Below are 21,708 nucleotides of genomic sequence, written 5' to 3'. Positions count from 1 at the left end.
TTGCTATTTTCGGCACAGAGTGCGTGAGTGCGTGATGGCTGCGGTAGATGGACAACAGAAAAAGAGGGCCGACGTGTCACCGTACCTGAGCTTTAGCTATATCCACCATCTTCATCTTCATCAACACCAGTCGCTGGCAGCAGCAGAGCGCCTCGACGGCGAAAGAGCAGGCGTTCGCAAGGGCCCCAGAAATCCGAGTGCGCCCAGATACTGGACTTAGTCGAATGAAACCACATCATCAAGTATCCATCATAGACACCGACTCCCCTCCCGCCACTCCCCCCCGCACCTCAGACTCCTTCGAGGAGATCGACTACCCACAACCACATACGTCTTACTCGACTTGGACCCAGCCTAGGAACGAGGAAGAATTGCCGCTGAGCTACATGACGGAGGACACCGCTGCTCGACGCAGGGTACCGCGCGGGCCTAGCGCACTCGCGAAGGACGGCGCGTACGATGGTCAGGAAAAGAATTGGGAGTACGACGATGAGGGGAAGGACGTGTACGCTAAGGCTGGCCCCGCTGCTGCTCGTATGAGCAGTGGTCGTCCTGCAAGGCGAGGGCCGCCGCCGCCTCCAACAACAATCGTACGTGTCGTTCTTAGACTCGCCGACGTTTCACCTAACGTGCGTCATTCAGCGCGAATTCTTCGAACAAAATCTCGAACATGTCCCTCCTATCATCTACACCCTCCTTTCATGCTGGACACGCTTCCACAAAATCGGACATTCCGGCGTCGTCGTCTGGGACGAGGCTCACTTTGGAAAGTTCGGCTCGCACTACCTCAAGCGCGAGTTCTACTTCGACGTGCATCCTCCTCTGGGGAAGATGATCGTCGGATTCGTCGGCCTGCTCGCGGGTTATGATGGCCATTTCGACTTCAAGAGTGGAGGTGTTTATCCGGCGGAGGTGCCGTATGTCGCGATGCGTGTCATGATGGCCATGTTTGGCGTGTTGATGGTCCCGCTGGGGTGGTATACGGCAGTCGAGTTGGGAATGACGAGGAGGGCGTGTCATTTGGTTGCTCTGATGGTTCTATGTGGTACGTCGTTCGCACTTCTGGCTTCATATTGTGTGGCCCATCGTGTTGTGGCGATATTGCCTGCGAGTGCTTTATTGGATCATTTACGTTGAGATGCTGCTCGATGTGTCGCACCTATCCTATGGATCGATGAGACTGGCATCCAACAGAATGTGTGGAAGCAAAGAGCTCAATTTCACGATGGGCCACATTCGTTTGTCCTCCCGCCACTCGGGCAGCGCTAACTTCAGCTCTAGATGTCGCCTGGCTGTGTATATCTCGATTCATTCTTTTGGATTCAATGCTTCTCTTCTTCACCTTCACCACGGTCTTTTTCCTCACGAAATTCCACAACCAACAATATCAGTGAGTTATTACCTCTCCTTGCTCCCATTGCCGTGCTGAAGGAGTTGTAGGCCATTCTCGGTAGATTGGTGGTTATGGCTCGGCTTGACAGGGCTGTCCATTGGATGCGTCTCAAGGTGAGTTGATGCTCGCGATTGACATGACGGCTGTGGCTCATCCCGCTCTTAGTATTAAACTTATCGGCCTCTTTGTCACGGCCTTGGTTGGTCTGTACACCATTGAGGATCTATGGGAGAAATTCGGTGACCTTCGAATGACTGTCGTAAGTCCCACCTCGACTACACTACGGTGTTTTTCGACCCCTGTTCACACTTTCCGTCTAGCGAACACAACTGTGGCACTGGGGCGCACGAGTGGGGTGTCTTATCGTCCTACCCATCCTCGTCTACATGGCGTCCTTCAAGCTGCATTTCTTAGTCTTGAACCATTCCGGTCCCGGAGACGCACAAATGAGCTCTCTCTTCCAGGCCAACCTCGTCGGAAATGACTTTGCCAGCAACCCACTCGGTACGGCGTCCGCATACTCCCCTGTCACTCGTTTCCGCTTGCTCACAGTCTCTATGTATAGACGTGGCCTTCGGCTCTCGGTTGACGCTCAAGAACATGGGCTGGGGAGGCGGCCTCCTGCACTCGCACGTCCAGACTTATCCCGTCGGTTCGAACCAACAGCAAGTGACCTGCTACCACTACAAGGACAGCAACAACGACTGGGTCATCTCCCCGAAATGGGACGAACCCCCCGTCGACCCCCAAGGCGAGATCCGCTTCCTCGAAGATGGCGACGTCATCCGTCTCGTCCATGCCTCCACCACCCGCAACCTGCACTCGCATAACATCGTCGCGCCCATCTCGAAGCTCAATAACGAAGTGTCCGCGTACGGAAATGCTACGATCGGCGATTTTCACGATTATTGGGTCGTGGAGGTCGTGGACGATGTGAAGAGGGGAGCGAAGGGGCATTTCGAGAAGATCCATTCGTTGACGACGAGGTTGAGGTTTAGGCATGAGGCGTCGGGGTGTTATTTGAGGGCGGCGAATAATCCGTTGCCGGAGTGGGGGTTCAAGCAGATCGAGGTCAGTTGTGATAAGGAGAATAATCCGAAGGATATACATACGTATTGGAATGTGGAGAGCCACTGGAATGAACGACGTGAGTCCCCCCCCCTTTTTTTTTTTGGTAAACGAGTCACTGATTCCTTCGACGTTGTTGACTTTGACTCCTAGTCCCCGCCGGAAACGCCAAATTCTACCGCTCGCCCTTCCTCCGTGACTTTTGGCACCTCAACGTAGCCATGATGACCTCCAACAACGCACTCATCCCTGACCCGGACAAGGAAGACATCCTCGCGTCAAAGCCCACGGACTGGCCTTGGTTGCGTCTCGGATTGCGCATGTGTGGTTGGGGCGATTCGCAGACGAAGTATTATCTGCTCGGGACGCCGATCATTTGGTGGGGCGGGACTTTGAGCTTGATTGTCAGTGTTGCGGCGACTGGGATTTATGTGTTGAGGATGCAGAGGCGGTTTGTCGATATGGATGCTAGTAAGTCTCTTTGAACGGTCGAGCTTTAAGGCTAAGATGATGCTTATGGTATTCGTGTAGGGGAGTGGGAACACTTCTTGTATGTCGGGAAGATCGCGCTGTTTGGTTGGATTTTGCACTATGGTCGGTTTTCGTAATCTTGATACGACGCTTCTGCACCTCGCTGACATCAGGATGCTTTCTACTTCAGCTCCTTTCCTTGTCATGGGCCGTGTCACCTACGTCCACCACTACGTACGTTCCTACTTTCCTATTCACGCTTCTTGGCAATCAACCTGACTTCCTCTCGTCCTCACTTGCAATCAGCTCCCGACACTCTACTTCTCTGTCCTCATGCTCGCCCACCTGATCGACCACTTCGTGTTCTCCTCCCGCCGACTGAGCGAAAGAACGAAATGGATCGTCTTTGGAGTCTGCACCAGCTCGATCGTGTTCTCGTTCTGGTGGTTCAAGGGCGTGGCGTTCGGGATTGATGGGCCCATCAATAACCATTGGGGGCTGCAGTGGCGAGAGGTACGTTTTCATCGTATTTAGTTCACTTGGTGGGGTACGTTGCTGACGATGCGATGCTTGATCCTAGTCGTGGAATATCTATGAGCATCATTGAGGTGCTGAGCGCGTCGTGGTGGGTTTTGATTGAATGAACGAGTTGGGCTGTGAGTGGTTACCGTTGATGCGTTGACGATCAGTGTCGTGTTCGATGTGATGTGCTTTGTGCTTTGTTCGGAGGAGAGGTATGCTGTCGATAATCACCTTCCTTTATTACCATTTCCTCCATCCGCTTGCGTTTCCGCGTTTCCTCTTCTGCCAGTTTCTGTGCGTGCGTCCTAACCCAACTCCAGTAAGTACTCACAAATATATAGTATATATGACATGTCATTCGGAAGGACTCTCAGACTCTCTGGATTGTAGTGTTCCTCTTAATTATTTACATAGCAGACAAAATTCATAGTCGAGTTCGATTGCTCGTTTGTTCTCCCTCTTGCATGGGTGATATCGTTGTGGATGTGTCTTGTACAATATGGCATGTCAGTAGTCGTTGGGCCTCTGGAACCTCTTCATCATCTGCGAAGGCTTGACTTCTTTATATCGCTACGAACATGCTGGAAAGCCTGAATTCAGAGGTATAGATATCATAAAAGATTCCTTCCTTCGACGGTGGCGGTCAGTGTCCTTGTCACTGGACAAATTTATGGCGGAGCTCAAACTTCCGCCGAGTTTTCGTTCCCGTGTCACTCGCTTGATTGAACTCGAAAGGGAAACTAACGGAGTTCTGTGATCATGTACGCGATCCATGGTCTTACTAGTCCACCACCGCTTTCTCAAACAGACACTAATTCATGCTATCTGGTACTTGGTAGTAGCTCACCACACGACGACTCGGACTTGAAGAACCAAATTCCAGCGGCTATGCCATTCGGTATGCCGAAGCACTGCTAGCATCATCATCTTGAATGCGAGTCAGAGAAACAGTCAGTAGACGTGTGGGTAGGGGCGAAGTCTTTACTCGCCACGCTCATGCTCTTTTCGGAGCACTGTCACCGCTTGTGACCGTCCTTCATAATTCAAAACACTTCCGAGCTCCACCAGCGCATAGGTCGTGGGTTTGCGACCACCTCTAAGTAACTGATGAGACGAGTCGGTCGCTCTCAGAATCGGCAGTACATGAAGAGCATCGCATTGAATCCTCGGGATACCGAATATCTTACGCTTTGATATATCTCCATGGGATACTCACAAGTATGAGTAGGTATAAAATGTGGTTCAATCACAGCACAATCCTCCTCATCCAGTCTTCACTCGCCACCGCACCAAAGCATCGTCGCAACTCACCCAAAGCCTTTTCAAAGTCACTACATAATGCGTTTCTTCTCCGTTGCCTCTCTCCTTGGCCTTGGCCTCGTCTTCGCCTCTTCCGTCTCTGCTACCGTGATGGCTCCTCGGTAAATATCACATTCCTCCCCGCCTTCGCCTTTGGACAGTACCCTTACTGACTGGCGCGGTGATATTCTCACAGTGCGATGGACTTGAGCCCTCTCGAAGCCAGGCAGTGCGCTTGCTCCGGCGGATGCAACGGCGGCGTTTGCTGCTCGTTGAGGTGCGGCTGTGGTGACGCGACCGACACTACCTGCGTTTAACCGGTACGCATGTTTTGCTAACAACTACAATTCGTAAGCTGATCGTAATACACTCGTCGAACAGACTGATCTCCGAAAGCGTATGTGTGTATGAGGAGGGGTGTACAACGGATACTCAATATATAAAGCACTATGTATTTGAGGAAATCCGTATGTTTATTGATTGGCATGTGAAAGGGAGAGCATAGCATGTGTGTCCAAGAGAAGTGATCTGTTTGTCGAGACCACACATGTAGGTCATTATGGTTCATGAGCGGAACAGAGAGAGAGAGAGAGAGAGAGAGAGAGAGATCATAGAAGCACAGGTATGGCACGAACGGAATCTGAACGAGGAGCAGAAGTTAGTTCTTCGACTAGCTTCCAAACCGGAAAGGAAGCCTGGTCGGTGGTAAGGTATAGTCTGTCTGGCCTGAGCGCTCGTCCTTGAATCCACTTGCGAGCTATCGGAGACGACGGCACCTTTCCCTCCAGAGTTTGAGGCGATGACGATACCTGTAATCCAAGCGTCAGCAGACACGGTGCCCGTAACCGCGAGAATCGGGGCATCAAGGGTGAGCAAGTTTGCGAGCTGGATGAAAGAATGGATGTCGCCTGGACGAGTCTGTTTCACGGGACGTTCTTCTCCGCTGTTATAGCCATGGAGGAAAGAGGTCAGGATACGAATCGACTGAATAAGACGGATCCGAATCGCCTCGTCGTCGTTCAAAGCAGACGGCTGGGCCTGCGGGTGAGAATCGGAAATCAACGTCACCAGGAGCGGTAGCAGTGATGACAGAAGCTGGCTCACCATGATCTGCTTGAAGATTCGAGATACAGGTGTTGCAGTAAGATGTTGAGGGGTGTCTATCGTTGTGAAACCAAGCGATTCGATTCCGTGGCAGGTGTTCCGGACGGAAATCGTTAATCGTTAGACTGGTGACCGAGCCTAGGTTACACTCAGGGGGAGGCGACGGCTGCGCGAATACCTTGAGTTTAGGACTGGTACGATTCGGAGTGGCGGCGTATGTACAAAGGACTCTTGATTTTGGGTTAGGAGTCCAAAACTGTCGTTCTGCGGCGTGAATACCGTTCGATCATTCAAAGCCAACCTAGAACCGTGACATCGATACTTACAGTACCTCCCGTCTGGATATCGAACGGTCACTGTCCTTTAAAACGCATTTGCTAAGCCCGTCCGAGTCGAATTAACTTACCACAGCAAGAACGTCTGGGGATAATTTGGAGATTAGATAAGATCGTTACGCCCTCAGCGCCACACACTACAAATTCGAAAGCCGAGCCGTGTCTCGAGCACTTTGGAACGTCCTGGGCCACAACTCGACCTCTCCAATGGCATCCATCATATTCGACCAACCTCGACCTCTGCGATGTCTTGCGCGGTCGCCCCGCTTTCAACATAGATGTCTCGCCTGCTCCCGCCGACATCTCTTCCGGCATTCCAGTCCTGATCTCCATAAATTCAGAGAGAAGGCACCATGACCGTATCCAATTCGCACCCACTTACTCCCTGGCCCCAGTGACGCCTTAGACACTTTGCTTTGACGGACGTTTACCAGACGCTTTGAATTATCATGGACGCGACTACTCAACAGCTCGACAATCTCCAGCTCAAAGAGGAGCCTCTTACTCAGGATTCTGATACATCGGCGTCGCCAGCTACTTGTCCTTTTGCGGCTCCTTCAGCACAACTATCCACCGTGGTCGAATCCACTGAATCGGAGCAACGCTCAGAGGCGAACAAGACCCCAGTTCCAGCGCCAGAAACTGCCACATGTCCCGTCGCACATTCTTCACCGCCCCGAGCGGCGCCAGCTCTCGTAGATATGACCCAAGAAATCGACCCGGAACTACTCCGCACATCTCTCGAAGACCGAGTGCGGTATCTTCGCGACTTCCTTAACTTCCACGCCCACGACGCAGAATTGATCAAGAAGGTGGGGCCATTGGTGTACGGACTCATCCCCAAGATCGTCGATGACTTGTACGCGAAGTTATTCGAGTTCGACATCACCAAGCAAGTGTTTATGCAACGGAATGAAGTATGCATGTTCATCTTCTTCTCGTGAGAGAAAACATCAGTGCTGATTCATTCCATGATTGTTCAGGGGTTTGATGGTCCCCTTCCGACGCGGTTAGAAGACCTGACGCTCGACAGCGCTCAACTCATCTATCGGAAGGTTTGTTCCATTGACCCACTCCCTCACCGTAACTAGCGTCTTACTGTTCGCCACATCACGTTCTTTAGATCTTTATGAAGACATGGGCTCGGCGGATCATGACAATGGACTATACTGCCCTCAAGTCTTACGCTTACCTTGACAAGGTTGGCATCATGCACACTGGTGTCAAGTCCTTCAAGCACCGCGACCACACCAAGCCTCTTCATGTTCCATGTACGTCGCTTTCCTTTCCCTCAAATCCAACTACGTTCATGGGTTATAATATGCTGAATCTGATTTTCTTCGTGATGCGGTATATTTGTAGATCGGGACATTGCTCTCACTTTGGGCTGGGTGTTGACCGTGCTGCAAACCTCCATCCTACAACTCTCAGAAGATCAACTTTCAGCTTCTGACAAGGTCGAGTCTCTTGCTGCTATCAACAAGGTCAGTCCTTTTTATGCACTCTTGATATTCTTGTGTACGGAAACTCATTTGTGCCGTGACGCCCTGCGCTTTCAGGTCATCTGGATACAGAACGATCTTTTCGCCCGACACTATATTTCCGAGTAATTATGGACATACGCTTTCCTTCCTGTTTCCTCAGTATGATTATACTTGATTTCGTGCGCTATATTATCACTGTGTATCAATACCCTCCTATGATTCAACCGTGACTTTTCGTTCGATCGACGGAGTCTCTTATGAGAAACAAAGGAGGTAGCCAAGCTACCCCCCTGAGGTAGTTCATGAGCGCTCGACATTGTGCTTGGCGTCACACTGCTGCCTCATTGTTTCATCAGGCTCGGGTGTCTTTCGATTTAGTCTTGACCCTCATAAAGACACGTACTCATCTTCGTCTGCTCCATCACCATCGCACCAGGTAGGGCTTTCACTCACGATTTTCTATCCTTTCCGTGCTTCCCGCGAAATAGTTATACTAATCAACCACAACCATATTTGTACAGAAGTCGCAGAAACCCTCACCAACTCGAGAGCATCTGCATTATCATACTGATTGAGGAAATGGAGAACCTCCCTACCGAATTGCACTACGACATCTTCCGGGGCCTGTCTGAGGCCGACCTCGTCGTCCTCGCGCGTGTTTCGTCGCGGCTTCGTCACCGCGTCGAACCCATTCTCTACGCTCACGTTGACGTCTCGGATCTTGGCAAACCACGCACACATTACGAGATCTTCCGCACTGCAATCCTCGCACGCCCAGACGAGCTTGGTCCACTGGTCCACTCGCTTCAAATATCTGATTTTCACAACAATATTCCATGGGATGAACCACGTACAGCCGAGCTGTTTCGTGCCATGTCTAGCCTTCGAAGGCTTGTCTTGCGAAAATCAGACGGTTATTTATCCTCTTCCCTATTTTCCGACGTTTTCTCTGCTGTCTCTCCCTCTCTTACGGAGTTCGAATGCGACTCTGTCGGCGTTGGTCCCGGGATTCACTCCTTCCTGAACATACATCCCAATCTTACCGTGTGGCGTCAATGGAAAAGTGGCGCAGACCATTGGCAGACCTACTGCCCCTCTCCCAACCATCTCCCTCTGCCCAATCTCAAGGCCTGCGAAATCGAATGTCACTGTCCAGAGCTCGTCGCCAGTCTTCTACGCCGAATGGTCAACCTGACGGACTTGACCATCGATTATTCCGTACACACACCTGCGCTACTCGGCGAAGCCGCAGGCATGAATGAACAACTGGCCGCTTTCGACGCATGTGGCGCTAACATCACCCGTCTATCCATGTGCGGTATCCCTACGAGCTACTTCAGTCTTCATGGACTACAAGACCGCCCTTTCACCTGGATTCTGATGAACGTCCTCCCTCGCACGCAGAACCTCCGTCAGCTCCAGCTCCGACACCCCATCGCATCAATATCACGATCTCCTTACTCCCACCGCGTAATCTTTCCCTCCGAACGTATCCAACCCGCTGATTTCGCCCGTCTGGAGTCGATAAAATGGGTCAGCGGCGACGCGCTCGAATATTGCGGGGCTGGTCTTTCGTCTTGCGGGGCTCAGAACGCGGACGCGCTGTTTGCGCTGTTTCCATCGCTTCGGATTTTGGAGTATTACGAGACGGGACATGTTCATGTTTTTCGGCGTCTCGGATGGAGGGAGGGAGGCACTGATATTGTGCGGTGGACTGGGATCGTTGATCGTTATAGGTTGAAAAAGTATCATGAGCGGAATCCGAGGCAGGTGCTCTTTAGCGAGTATCCTGCTCTTGATTGGTGATGGTTCGTACGCTGTCCTCTTGCTGCTGTATTGCTTCGGGTCGTTGATGAGTGCTCTCGGACAGGAGCCACATTCAGACAGGGTCCCGAGAGCCAGAGAGACGCGAAGGCAGGTCGGTGCACCATTTAAGTTATTGTGATGGGTTCGTCTAGATGCTCAGACTGTGAGCTATACCCACACTCACAATAATACGAGGCTATCTTACTACTAGACCCTTCCTTACTCATACTGTAATGCCGCATATCTTCTGACGTCTCATCGACGGCACACTGAGCCCAAACCCGAGACCAGAATTTAGGTCACAAGATAGCTAACTCTGGATACGTATATATTCCTCATCTTGATATGCAGAACGTGGTGATCAAGGAATAAACACCTATCCCACAATCACGCAAACAATTATCCCGCCAACGAACCCTTCGACTAATCGGCAGGCCACGGCGACACACGACCATACTATAAAAAGGAGAACAACATATCTTAGTCTATTAGTACCGGAGGTTCTGGCCTAATAGCGAGCGGCGGCTCGCGCGTTTGTGTGGCGCTGAAAGAAAGAAGACATTGAAAGACGAAGAGATAAATAGAGATCAAGTCAGGATAAGATACGCATAGGTGGAGAGATGAGTGAGACGAGTGAGACGAGTGAGCGAGAGCAAGAGATGGGGATGTGGCGGAAGAACGAGAGAAGGTAGGTGAGAGAATAAGCAAATAGCTACAGCGGTGACGATGCACGATGCAGGAGACAGGAACACAAAGTGTTATTGTGTAGGGTAGAGAAGACAGAAAAAAACAGACAAGAAGAACGAGTGTGTGTTAGGCGACCTCGCCAGAGAAACTAAAGAGATGAGAAGATTGATAAATAAAGATGAAGGAGGGCCAGCAAGAGAGTGGGCAAAGCATCGTTGAAACAGGAGCAAAAAAAAAACAACGAGTGGGGGTATCGAAAATCGAATGAATAGATCCACAAGAAAACACATCCACAAAAAGATAACGACACCAAACAGCAGCAAAGAGGAATCACCCCTAGTGAGAAAAAAAAACGAGAAAGCTCCACGACCGACGATCAATGGTCACGTATAGGAACCTTCGGCGGCAACGGCGGCGGGCTTCCCATCCCATTCATATGCCCCGGACTCCCATACGACGACTGCCTCGACCTCGACCCGGGCCCCACACCGACATTCGCACCCACGCCCATCATGAGATCGTCCATCCCCAAGGAGAACGGTGAAGTAGGCCTGATCTTCAATCCAAACGTGTCGTCCTCATCCCCCGGCAACATCACCCCATTCCTCCCCGCTCCCATCCCCAACCCGAACGTCCCCAATCCAGGACCAAGATCATGTTCATGCGCAGAAAGAGCCCTCTTGAGCTTCGCGTCCTCCGCCTTCGTCTCCTCGATATATTCCACCGGGGGCCGAGGGGCAAGTGGCGGTGGCGCAGGAGCTGGTTGGTTATGATGCAAGGCTGGCGTGAGCGGGATATTGAGGTCACTCGATCGAGTCGACAGAGTATGATGCGTACCACCCGACGAACCCGACCGCATCGACGATCCTCCCGCCGCAAAAACGCCATTCACGTTGCCTGGACCATGTCCAATCCCATTGGCAGGCGCAGGCGCAGGCTCCGGTACAGGCATACCCACCCCCGCACCGCCGCCCCGTTCCTCCGCCTCGAACTTCGCTCTCAGCATCGCCTTTTCTTCCGCCGCCGTCAAAGGCCTGCTCGCGCCCTGAGGGACGGGAAGCGCAGGCTGTGTCCTTCCCCTGAGATGTGCCGGTAACTCAGACGAGAGCGGTGGTGGCGAGTAGTTCTGTGGAGGCGTGATAGGCGGTGGAGGGGGTGACCCGTGGCCGTTACCGTTCTGAGCCAGAGCGTCCTGAGCGGCATACTGCTGCCTCAGCATCTCTTTCTCGTTCGCCGCTGACATCACACCTGCCGTCGCAGCCGAGAACGCAGGCGGAAGGCCCGAATCGATCGGCGGCGGGGGCGTACTCCCTCCTCCTCCCATTTCAAACCCACCACCGAAACTCGAACCGCCCCCACCACCACTAACAGCGTTCCTCTCCACCGCCTCCAACGCCCTCCTATACCTCTCCTTCTCCGAAACCTCCTCCTGCTGCGGGAACTGAGAGCTAGCGACCCAAGGCGGCGGCATCTCATCGGCACCAGGACCAACGTCCCCTCCTGACCCGGTCGCGGGCGAAGGTTCGTCCACCGCTTCGCCATACTCTTCGTGATGGCGCTGAACGGCGTTCTTCGCCTGGTGATACCGCCTCAACATCTCCTTTTCTTCTTCCGCCGTAGGCAACTTCGACGGAGCAGGTTTTGGAATCGGACTGTACACCGTCTTCGTGGCGGGAGGTGTGGTCGGGCCTTGGCCTTGGCTCTTGTTCGCTGAAGGCATAGAAGACATGGCGGCAGAGTAGAGCGCCGCACCAGCAGAGACGGCTGCTGGCGGTGTCGCGCCAGACTTGGATCCAGCAGCAGTGGACGAATAATTCTTCGACGAGTCCTTCGAGTCGCCTCGGCCGTGAGAGGATCGAGAGCCGCTGGTGGGCGGTGGGGGGCTCGTTGGTGCTTCGCCGGATTCGAGACCTTGCATGATCCGCGCGTTCTTCTGCGCTTCGTTGTACAGCCGGATTTTCTCCTCTTCCGCGGTGAGCCAGCGTGATTTTGGTTTCGCGGGTTTCGCAGCTGGAGGCGTGACGGGTTGTTTGGGCTCGGGCTGCGATGTTAAGAGGAACCAAGTCAGCGATGTACATCGGAACTGTTACACATGAGCCAGAAAGAACGAAAAGTTTAGAAACGTACCGCTGGGGGTGTATCTGCCCTCTCCACCGCCCCGCCACCTTGTACCCTCTCCACCTCCGCCTTCGCCTGCTGATACAACTTCGCCTTTTCCTCCTCCGCCGACATCCAAGGCCTCGACCCCGCCGCTCTCCCGGCCTGCGTCCGATTCTGACTCTGACTCTGACCGGATGCAGCGCCAGTAGCAGCACCGGAACCAGTAGCACCAGAATTAGACCTCCCCGCGCCCCTCGGCGAATCCTCCTCCTCCGCAATCTCATTATCCACCGCATTCACGATCGTAAGCCTATTCTGCGACCCAGGCAACGTCCCCGCTCTCGGCCTCGCCCTCGATCCTCCCGCACCACCCGCCGAGCCTCCCACACCACCACCAGACCCAAACCCGTTCCCGAACCCATAATCGTTCGGGTCGTTCGTGATCGGTTGTCCGAGTCCACTCGCACCGACGCCCAAAGACCCCGTCGTGCCAGGTCGCGCATTATTGACGTTAATACTCCCCGCCGTCCCAGGCCTAAACTGTCCGCCTCCCCCAGCTCCATTCCCATTCCCTGCACTTCCCGGCCTCCCGCTCCCTCCTCCTCCATTCGCGCTCCCATTCCCAACGAACCCAAACTCGTCCGCCCGACCCATCGATCCGAATCCTCCCCCATGCGCATGGGACGCCGCGGTCCCGAAGGCGATCTGGTTGTGCCCGTTCGGCATCGTGTGTGATTGGCGGTTCGCGAAGCCGGAGGTGTAGTCTACTGGGTCGGTCGAGTTGGGGATTCGGGAGGTGCTGATGGTGTGGGGTGCGATTTGGGATTGACGGTTGTGAGAGGGGCCGGAGCCGGGTTGGGGAGAGATGGAGAGGACGGGGGAGAGGCAGAGGTTGGGGGCGTGGCCGATTCGTCTGTTGAGTTGGAGAGGGAGGGAAGGAGTTAGTCAGAGGATGTATATCACGGATGGTGATTTTTTTTTTGATGATCATGACTTTACCTGATCGCCTCGACAGAGACATATCTGCACAAATAGTGATATCAGCGCATGAACCCGTCGTTCCACTCAAACGTTTCAAACTCACCTCGGCCAATTCGACACAATGACCGGCAACTCCATAATCAGCGGCTTCCCCGTCCCCATCAACGCCTTCACCCCAAGCACATACGTAATATCAATATGTCTCGCGCTCGTCAACGTCGTCGTCGTATGACTCTGCGGGATCGTGCAGCTCAACTCGCTCTTATGCGTCGATCCCCCATAAAGCGTCTTATTCACCGGCACCTTCTGCTCCCCAATGATATTGATCTTCACCTGCGGCGCACCCTTCTTATTCCCGCCGCCGACACCGTGCGAGTGCGGCCCCGCGCGGAAGATCGTCGTCTCTTTCAGCGTGAACTCGAACCCGCGGAGGATGACGGTGTGGAGGGAGTCGGATTTGATAGTGGCCATGACGGAGACGCGGTCGCCGGGTCCGTAACAGTTCTGGGAACGGTCGACCGTGAGCGATACAGCGTCTTGTGTGAGGTGACGCGATTCGGGTTGTTGGTAGACGGGCCAGGTGGAGTGCAGTTCGTGTTTGTCGATTATGATGGCTGTAGAGGTGGAGTGGACGATGGACTTGCTCCGTCGGAGGAAGCTCCTGGATATGGTTCGCGTGCGTGAGTAATTGTGAAGGAGAATAGAGGAGAGGACGCACGTCTTGCCCTGGACGCAGACCTGTCCTACTAGTTCATACTTGACGCCGGCTGCGATTCAGGCATCTATTCAGTTCACCGAGCGATACGGATGTACACACGAAGAGAATGGTGAACTCACCTCCTTTCTCGAGAGCTAGACTAGGCGCGATACTTTCCGGTATCCGAATATAGAATGGGATATCGCCCTGTGCAAGGAGAAAAACGAACAGGTTAGCACTGCTCCACAGGTACAGTTGGGCCACATCGGACCGGGGCGTCTAAGTCGTCGACCACACTGCAGAGTGCAGAGGATGGACGTGAAACGCAGGCCTCCGCTAGGGACAACGTCGATCGGGATTAGACCAGGACCGACGGTGGCCTGCAGTCGGTGCCGCATCGATTTGTATTATGATGAGCGCCCGGGTCAAGCGACGTCGAGCTTCGATGGGGTCGGGTCACCATGGCTAACCGAGTCCAGAGGGCAACGAGACAAGGTTGTGGAGCGGGCTCTCTGGCGCAAGTGGCAGCGTCAAGGCATGGACAGGCATTCCTGGTCAGTATCTGCCCCAAATAACCGCAAAAGCTTTCACTGGCCTCGTCGCCACCATGACCATCCGAGCCAGTCTTACTTCGTCCTCCATAGACCGACCGAGACCACAAAGCCAACGTAGAAAAGAAGCGATAAAGCACTCACCGAATGCAGCGTACTAAACTCCTCGCTCGATTGCCACAAATTGATAGGACTCTGCCCGACATAATCGAAGAACGTGCTCTGCGTTCCCCCACCGGGCAACGTCTCGATCTTGCGGAGCTCGATGCGGACGTACTTCGCCTTGACGCCCTGCGCGCCCAAGCGGACCTCGAACATCTGTCGTGTACCATATCCAAGGCAAATAACGAAGGCGGTGTATGGGGTGAATGGGGGAGCTTGTCAACGGTAGACGGTCGGACGTACCCCTTTTATTGCGGCCTGAGGTCTGTCAGGCGCACCTGGAGGAATGCCAGGGTAGCCTATGCCACATTATATGTTTGAGCTCAACTTATGTATTGTACGTATACACTGTATTGTACGCACCTTGTACGAACTCGACATTTGGAGGTGGCCGAAGGAAGCTTCAACATCCCGATCCAATATTCGATATCCAGACCCACATGCAAAGGCGGAAGTCAGCATGCTGAACATATAGACCGTCCCCCGCAAAGGAAAGCGTGGGCCGCAAGCAATCTCAAGCTCAAGGACGAATCACAAGTTCACTTACAGCTGTTTCCCCGAGTTCATGGGTGTCGGTGCCTAGCCTAGATTACGGAAGATGTAGAAATCGAAGGTTCTGAAAGCTTGAAAGTTTGTGGAATCGAAAAGGAAAGTAAGAAAGCAAAGCAAGCAAGGGAGCACTAAGGCTGAGGTGGCGCCTGAGATGTAGGTACGATGGATGAGGAGGGGGAAGGCGTTCAGGAGGAAAGGAGGCGGGAGGAGGTCATGAAGTGCAGGATGCGATGGCCGCCGCGCCGCGTCTGGGTGCAGTGGTGCCGCACAGCCCCACGCATCATTCGGCTCGAGCAGCGCTAACGCTCAAATATTCGTTATTTCCTTGATCTGAGGGTCGTCTCGGATCATTCTCTTCTCGTTTATTCGTCGACAACGACGGCCAATTGGCAAGCAGTCGTCAATTGCATTGATGGAGAGGAGACAATTACTTCAAGGACGCGCCACACTCATCCACTAACAGCTTTGCTGGAAGATTCTGCTCATTTCACGAGCATTCTCTCTCGAGTGTGCGTTCGTCCCAGGGTGCACTACGCAGTGTGGCGAGCATAGTCACTAACTACGCACCGGGAGCATAACCTCTCCATGGCCATGAGAGCATGCCAAGCAGCGCACAGCCTAAGGGCCACTTGGCGAGTGAATCACATCTCAGTTACGGAGGACCGAGGATCATGGATGAGTACACACACCCACAAGAAAGAAAGAAAGAAAGCTGAAGAAATAATGCATCACAATAGCCTACAGAGCTGCAACGAGCTACAACCTACAACCCCTTCTCCTTACTTGCCTCCTTCTCCTTCTCCCCGTCCCCCTTCTCTTTCTTCTCACCCTTCTTATCCTTCTCCTTCTCTCTCTCCTTCTCCTTCTCTCCTTCCTCCATCTCCGCCCTCCCAATTGTCGCCTTATTATCCACCAACGCATGCAACGCAATAACCGCCCTAACCAAACTACTCACATAAACCACCAACAGCTCGTCGTTCGTCTCGCTCGCAAACGCCCTCGTCAGACTCTCCTGCCCCAGATCCGGCAGCAAATTCAACGCGTCCTGCAAACTATACACGATCGAGTGGTTCACCGGCATCGTCCCCGCCGCGACGTCGGCGAGGTAACGTTGGATGTCGGAGATGCGCGATTCGAGGCCGCGGAGCGAGGCAAGCTGCGTGCTGACACGGGTGGAGAGCGTCGTCGTCGTAGAGTCTTTGATGTCGCGGAGGAGGTGCTCGACGCCGATTTCTTCGGCTTCTTCGGCTTCGATTGCGGACGGGGCGTGGAGGAACGTTTTCCGCGTTTCGGTGCCGTCCTATTTGCACAGAGCGGAATGTGGCGTGATGGGGGTGATGGGTATGTCAGTGAATTGCAAGGATGAAGTATGAGGGGCGGGGAGAGCGGGAGAATTGAAAGGGAGATGAAAAGGGAGATCGAAAGGTGGACGGATATCACTGATATGTCAATATACACCGTGATGGGCTTGAGTGTATTGTACATGTCCACCGCACCCTGAAGTGGGACACAAGCCAATCCGGGAAGGAGCGCCGGTGCTACTCATAACTCGACGTCTATATCATGCGCCAGTCTCTTCACCAATCGCAGCCACTGCTGAAACTCATACCCGCCACAATTCTAAAAGATGGACCGACGTACATCTTTGATTTCCTCGACCGCAAAGTACGCGTCCGTGGGGATCCCGACCGTTTGTGGTCTCACGTCGACGATGACCATCACCGGCCGTGCGATGAACTTTTTGAAAAGGTCGTTGATTTCGAGGTCAGAGGCGCGAAGTTTCGGTCCTGTGTGGTACCAGCCGATCATGCGTTCCCGTGCTGTTCATAGTCGAGCAAGTGGAAAGTGATTGAGAGGTGTTGCGTCGGTAGAGTGATATGATATGGAGATAGTGGTAGAAGGGAGTAAAGCAGTTAGCTATCGATATACAACACACAACCTCCGGCCATAACTCCGCCCCGACCACGCTCGACGAAGACCAAGCAGAGAAACTCACGGACCATTCACCTTCTTAAACATCTCGAACATCCCATCGATATAATTATGGTCCAAAAACCACGTCTTCGAGTCCTTCTCGTCCTCCTCGAACGGGATCCCGAACGAGTTCGCCACATTGATCGTCTTGCCGTTGTCCTGGCCCAGGAGAACGCCTACGACGCGCTTCGACGAGCCACGAGAGACGGAGCGTGCATGGTGGTCTGCTACTGATAGGAGTACGAGTGGGTGGACGACTGTTATTTGTGCAGGATATAGAAGTTAGTGAAGTGCATGAATGGGGGATACCATGGTGGCGAGCGCACCGACGGTTGTTCCAGCGAGTGCTGTCAGCTATTACAAGATTTTATGAATATGATATATCCACCAAAGTAAGCAGCAATCTCACTTGTTCTGTTGTCGTTGCGACCATGGCGTACAGAAGTGAGAAGAAAGACTGGAACGGGGAAGATGAGCACAAATGAGTAGTTGCAGCACGCTTGCGCCTCCGACGCGCGTCCTCGACGCGTCACGTTTATTATTTATTTATTTACTTTCTCGCCCTCTCCAACATCCATCCGATCCAAATTACCTCATCAAACCCTCCCTTCCCTCCACCGCCGCGCACGACGTCGCACCCCTCTCGCGCTCTCCGCCACCTGAACCCACGTTACACCCGGTCCAGGGCCAGAAACGGTACGCAGCTCGCGACAGGACTAAAAATCACTATCCAAGGAGGTTTAGGCATGGCCAGTGCAGTACAGGCAGCTCCCTTGTCCAACGGCGTCAATGAGATCAGTACGAATAGCTTGCACGACGACGCGCTTTCTACTAAGGCGGGCAAGGTGAAGTCGAAGAACCAGTTGAGGAGACAGAAAGCGAAGGCGAAGAAGGCTGCGCCGGCCGCTCAGGTGCGTGTTATTCCTTGCCCTTGAAATTCAACCAACAACTGACATGTACTCTATTGCATCATACCGTCCACCCATGTCTTCATGTATCTGTTGTCGCCGTTTTGAAGACGAATGGAGACGCGCCCGAAGGAAAGGAGGAGGTTGTGAAGGAGGAGCCAGATACGAGGAATGACAATGTCGAGTACGTATCTGAGCAGTTGGATGTTGGCCCTGCCCTCGAAGCTTTCTCCGACGTCTTTGCTCGCTTCCAGTTCTCTCTCGACTCGAACACAGTACGTCTCGTCTTCCCCATCTCTTCCGCTCTCTCATCATTCCTATCCCACCTCACACGACATCTCTCCGTCTCCGTTTCATAGGTCAAATCGGAAGACCAGCCCACCAAAGGCGAAGTGATCTACTCCGACGACGACATGGCCTCCGAGACCGACTCTCAAGCCTCCGATGCCGAAACCGCCAAAAAGCCTCTTTCCAAAAAGAAACAACGCAAGATGAACCGGCTCACCGTCGCCGAACTCAAACAGCTCGTCAAAAAGCCCGAAGTCGTCGAATGGACGGACGTCTCCGCCGCCGACCCGCGCTTACTCCTCCACCTCAAATCGTACCGCAATACCGTCCCGATCCCGGTCCACTGGAGCGCGAAGCGGGATTATCTGCAGGGCAAGAGGGGTATCGAGAAGCCACCGTTTCAGTTGCCGGCGTATATCGCGGATACGGGGATTGCAACGCAGAGGGACGCGGTGAAGGAGAAGGAGGCGAATATGAGTCTGAAGCAGAAGACGAGGGAGAGGGTGCAGCCGAAGATGGGGAAGATCGATATTGACTACCAGAAGCTGCACGACGCGTTCTTTAAGTTCCAGACGAAGCCGCCCGTCACGACGTATGGGGAGATGTGCGTATTCCCTCTTCTTTTTGTTTGTGGTGGTCCATTTTTTACCATGTTCGGCTTACAGGTACTATGAGGGCAAAGAATTCGAGACGTCGTTGAAGGAGAAGCGGCCGGGTGATCTGTCGCCGGAACTCGTCGAGGCGCTGTCCATCCCGCCACTCGCTCCGCCACCGTGGTTGATCAGCATGCAGCGCTTCGGACCTCCGCCTAGCTACCCAACGCTACGGATACCTGGCCTTAACGCCCCTATTCCCGAAGGGTGAGCGACTATACGTATCTACTGTTTACTTTCGAGATTAACGAACGAGCGGTTGTACAGTGCACAGTGGGGATTCCATCCGGGAGGATGGGGTAAACCACCATTGGATGAGTACAACCGTCCTCTGTATGGTGATGTCTTCGGTGTTCTCCCCAAAACCGGTGATGCAGACGTGCGTATTTGGTATATTTTCGCCGCAAACAGCACTGTGATTGACTAACAAAAATCAAACACCACAGTCTGGAGAGCCAGTCGACCGAAATCTGTGGGGCGAGCTTGAGCCAGAAGAAGGTCCGTCTCTTTGTCATATTCCAACCCTTGCTTGCCTGCTTCATCTCACACCGTCTCTCCCCCTCTCCCTCCCTCAGAGGAAGAATCCGAATCCGAAGAATCCGAAGAAGACTCAGACGAGGAAGACGCCTCGGAAGCCCAACCCTCCCAAGCAGACGGCCTCCAGACACCCTCAGGCCTCGAAACTCCCTCGGGCCTCACCTCCGTCGTGTCCACCGTCGCCGGTGGCCTCGAAACGCCTGACTTCCTCGAACTTCGGAAGACGAGCGGTTCGACGAGGGAAGAGCCTACGGGACCGAGGAGTCTGTATCAGGTGTTGCCGGAGAAGCAGACGAATGTGAGGGGGTTGATGGGGAGTGAGAGGGGGTATGATGTTAGTGGGGTTTCGGCCGCGGGTGCGGCGGTGCCGGTGTTGGGAGATGAGAGGGGGACGAAGGTATGTTATTTTTGTCCTCTTTCAGGGCGCAATATGTCAGATTATGTGGCTCATTCGGTTTCCCTTTTCTTCCTTTGGCTCAGCGGAAGGCCAATGGTGTGGACGTGTCGATCGATGCTGCAGAGCTGGAAGGTATGTCAGAGGAGGACCTCAGGAGACGGTACGACGAGAGCTCGAGAGGTGGGAGGGCAGGCGTTCCTGGTGCCGGAAATTCGGAGGACTTTTCGGACATGGTGGCGAGGGAGATGGCAAAGAAGAGGCAGAAGATGGAGGCGGAGAGGGACAGGGGGAAGAAGGGACAGGGGAAGGAGTTCAAGTTCTGAGGCGGTGCTGTATCGATGTTCATGTTGGTGACTTGTTCCTTTCTTTCTCGTCGGTGCGAGGCCCGTCTTTCCCCTTGAACGCCGTCCTGTGGAAACAAGGTTGTGTGATCTTATCTGATTATTCTTTCCCCGCTTTCGTCTTCTTCTTCCCATGCATGTAAGCGTCGATATCTTATCATAGCAATCGACTGTCGCAGGTCTGTAGGAGACTGCCAGGTTTCTCCTGCAGGTTCCTCCAGGCCTTTGTCTGTAGCCTGTGGATCTAATCCATCTCGTCGGATCTCGTGCCGCTTGCAAAGGATCACCAGGGTGGTGGGGTCACGTCGCCTCTTTCTTGAAGCCGCAATGGGTGACTTTCCGTAGCAGTCTAGGAGTGTTTCTTGACGCACAGAAGCACAAATACGAGGCTCTCAGCCAATCAGAAATCGATCTGAGCCTCTTTTCTGTGTTCTAGGTCTCTAGAACGTGCACAAACCCCCTACGGAAAGTCACCCAATGTTGAACTTGAGGCATACCTTACAGTATGGTCGCCGCCACCGCCACCTTACGGATGGAGCCGGGGTGTGTCAATGTGCTGCAAGATCGTGGGCGCTGGGCAGGTCGAAAAGGAAACTCGTCTTTCCTGGTCTCTCCGAACTGGTTTGAGTTCCTTCCTGTTCCATCCTCAATCCATTTCGCGATATTGCCTCTGGACTTCGCAATAGCGATTTGTCGTTGTTCCTCGTTTTTGCTTGCTGCAAAGACAATTGCTGGTCAGCACTTCGTCAACGCGCTGACGGCCTATGCTTCTTTTTTACTCAGCTCATTGCTATGCTCGCTTCTCTTCGACCTCTTCACCAGCGTCGTCGCCAAGATCTTGCCTTTCGCGATGTGCCAGGAGACGAAGATCCTTCAAATTGATGTCTGGCCCTGATCGTGATGCGTGCTCAATCCCGATGCTCGAGGCGCCTTACCATCGTACTTACCGCAGAGCCTGAGAACGTTTTCCTTATCCCAGCATAGTAGTCCTACCAACGATTCTTCCGTGAATCGCGATATATGCAGGACGCTTTCTCGATTCAAATGCGATATCGATCGTTATACCTGGAAATGAGCCAGGATAGAACAAGTAGGCCACGGTCCACGGCGTTATTCATAGAAATCCGAAGGCCGACAGATATCCATGGTTGTTCCTTCAAAGCGTCCTACGACTCGAGCGGCTAAAACAACGCAGGAAATCCGGTACGCAGAGGCAGATTCTGTATCGTGGACGCTCAGGCTAGATGATCTTCCGCAGGGCCCCGCCTCGCATCCGACCGGGCAAACTCTAGTTGTTGAATTAGTACCTAAAAGGTCATGATGCATGCTTATACCGGCCTTCGCATGCTTCGGTATGGTCGAGTCCTTTCGAACCCGTGGTTTGATTTCTGGGAGGGT

The 21,708-nt window shown here is 53.4% G+C and overlaps 6 protein-coding genes across 6 annotated transcripts; 4 read left to right on the top strand and 2 right to left on the bottom strand.

Annotated features, from left to right (window-relative positions):
- The first annotated feature begins 105 nt into the window (after positions 1 to 105).
- Positions 106 to 3,986, top strand: STEHIDRAFT_118786 (glycosyltransferase family 39 protein). The gene is made up of 12 exons (XM_007300724.1): positions 106 to 590; positions 643 to 1,045; positions 1,282 to 1,390; positions 1,441 to 1,506; positions 1,559 to 1,652; positions 1,714 to 1,897; positions 1,959 to 2,540; positions 2,615 to 2,932; positions 2,993 to 3,055; positions 3,123 to 3,166; positions 3,239 to 3,445; positions 3,513 to 3,986. The coding sequence occupies exons 1-12, from the start codon at positions 387 to 389 to the stop codon at positions 3,537 to 3,539; spliced, it is 2,301 nt and encodes a 766-aa protein (XP_007300786.1). The 5' UTR covers positions 106 to 386; the 3' UTR covers positions 3,540 to 3,986.
- A 2,907-nt stretch (positions 3,987 to 6,893) lies between these two features.
- STEHIDRAFT_50307 (uncharacterized protein) lies at positions 6,894 to 7,802 on the top strand (the record flags this gene model as incomplete). The annotated part of the gene is made up of 5 exons (XM_007300313.1): positions 6,894 to 7,109; positions 7,176 to 7,247; positions 7,316 to 7,463; positions 7,555 to 7,676; positions 7,752 to 7,802. The coding sequence occupies 5 exons, from the start codon at positions 6,894 to 6,896 to the stop codon at positions 7,800 to 7,802; spliced, it is 609 nt and encodes a 202-aa protein (XP_007300375.1).
- Positions 7,803 to 8,255: 453 nt separating this feature from the next.
- Positions 8,256 to 9,482, top strand: STEHIDRAFT_153472 (uncharacterized protein; the record flags this gene model as incomplete). Its single annotated transcript, XM_007300723.1, has 1 exon — positions 8,256 to 9,482. One exon carries the CDS (start codon positions 8,256 to 8,258, stop codon positions 9,480 to 9,482), a length of 1,227 nt encoding a protein of 408 aa, XP_007300785.1.
- Positions 9,483 to 9,782: 300 nt separating this feature from the next.
- STEHIDRAFT_165997 (uncharacterized protein) lies at positions 9,783 to 15,414 on the bottom strand. The gene is made up of 10 exons (XM_007300722.1): positions 15,208 to 15,414; positions 15,024 to 15,061; positions 14,904 to 14,959; positions 14,643 to 14,816; positions 14,088 to 14,154; positions 13,969 to 14,017; positions 13,354 to 13,911; positions 13,269 to 13,292; positions 12,297 to 13,182; positions 9,783 to 12,210 (listed from the first exon to the last, which is right to left on the bottom strand). Exons 1-10 carry the CDS (start codon positions 15,225 to 15,227, stop codon positions 10,546 to 10,548), a joined length of 3,537 nt encoding a protein of 1,178 aa, XP_007300784.1. The 5' UTR covers positions 15,228 to 15,414; the 3' UTR covers positions 9,783 to 10,545.
- Positions 15,415 to 15,868: 454 nt separating this feature from the next.
- On the bottom strand, positions 15,869 to 17,663 carry STEHIDRAFT_118783 (Mov34-domain-containing protein). Its single transcript, XM_007300721.1, has 5 exons — positions 17,596 to 17,663; positions 17,513 to 17,540; positions 17,213 to 17,443; positions 16,854 to 17,032; positions 15,869 to 16,512 (listed from the first exon to the last, which is right to left on the bottom strand). The coding sequence occupies exons 1-5, from the start codon at positions 17,617 to 17,619 to the stop codon at positions 15,976 to 15,978; spliced, it is 999 nt and encodes a 332-aa protein (XP_007300783.1). The 5' UTR covers positions 17,620 to 17,663; the 3' UTR covers positions 15,869 to 15,975.
- Positions 17,664 to 17,800: 137 nt separating this feature from the next.
- On the top strand, positions 17,801 to 20,540 carry STEHIDRAFT_144925 (DUF382-domain-containing protein). Its single transcript, XM_007300720.1, has 8 exons — positions 17,801 to 18,097; positions 18,205 to 18,369; positions 18,454 to 18,986; positions 19,048 to 19,242; positions 19,303 to 19,414; positions 19,482 to 19,533; positions 19,611 to 19,969; positions 20,053 to 20,540. The coding sequence occupies exons 1-8, from the start codon at positions 17,933 to 17,935 to the stop codon at positions 20,290 to 20,292; spliced, it is 1,821 nt and encodes a 606-aa protein (XP_007300782.1). The 5' UTR covers positions 17,801 to 17,932; the 3' UTR covers positions 20,293 to 20,540.
- The last annotated feature ends 1,168 nt before the right edge of the window (positions 20,541 to 21,708 follow it).

Source organism: Stereum hirsutum (genome assembly GCF_000264905.1).
Source record: "Stereum hirsutum FP-91666 SS1 unplaced genomic scaffold STEHIscaffold_3, whole genome shotgun sequence".
Lineage (NCBI taxonomy): Eukaryota > Fungi > Basidiomycota > Agaricomycetes > Russulales > Stereaceae > Stereum > Stereum hirsutum.
Note: the sequence above shows the minus strand (reverse complement) of the source record. Positions and strands in the feature narration are given on the sequence as shown.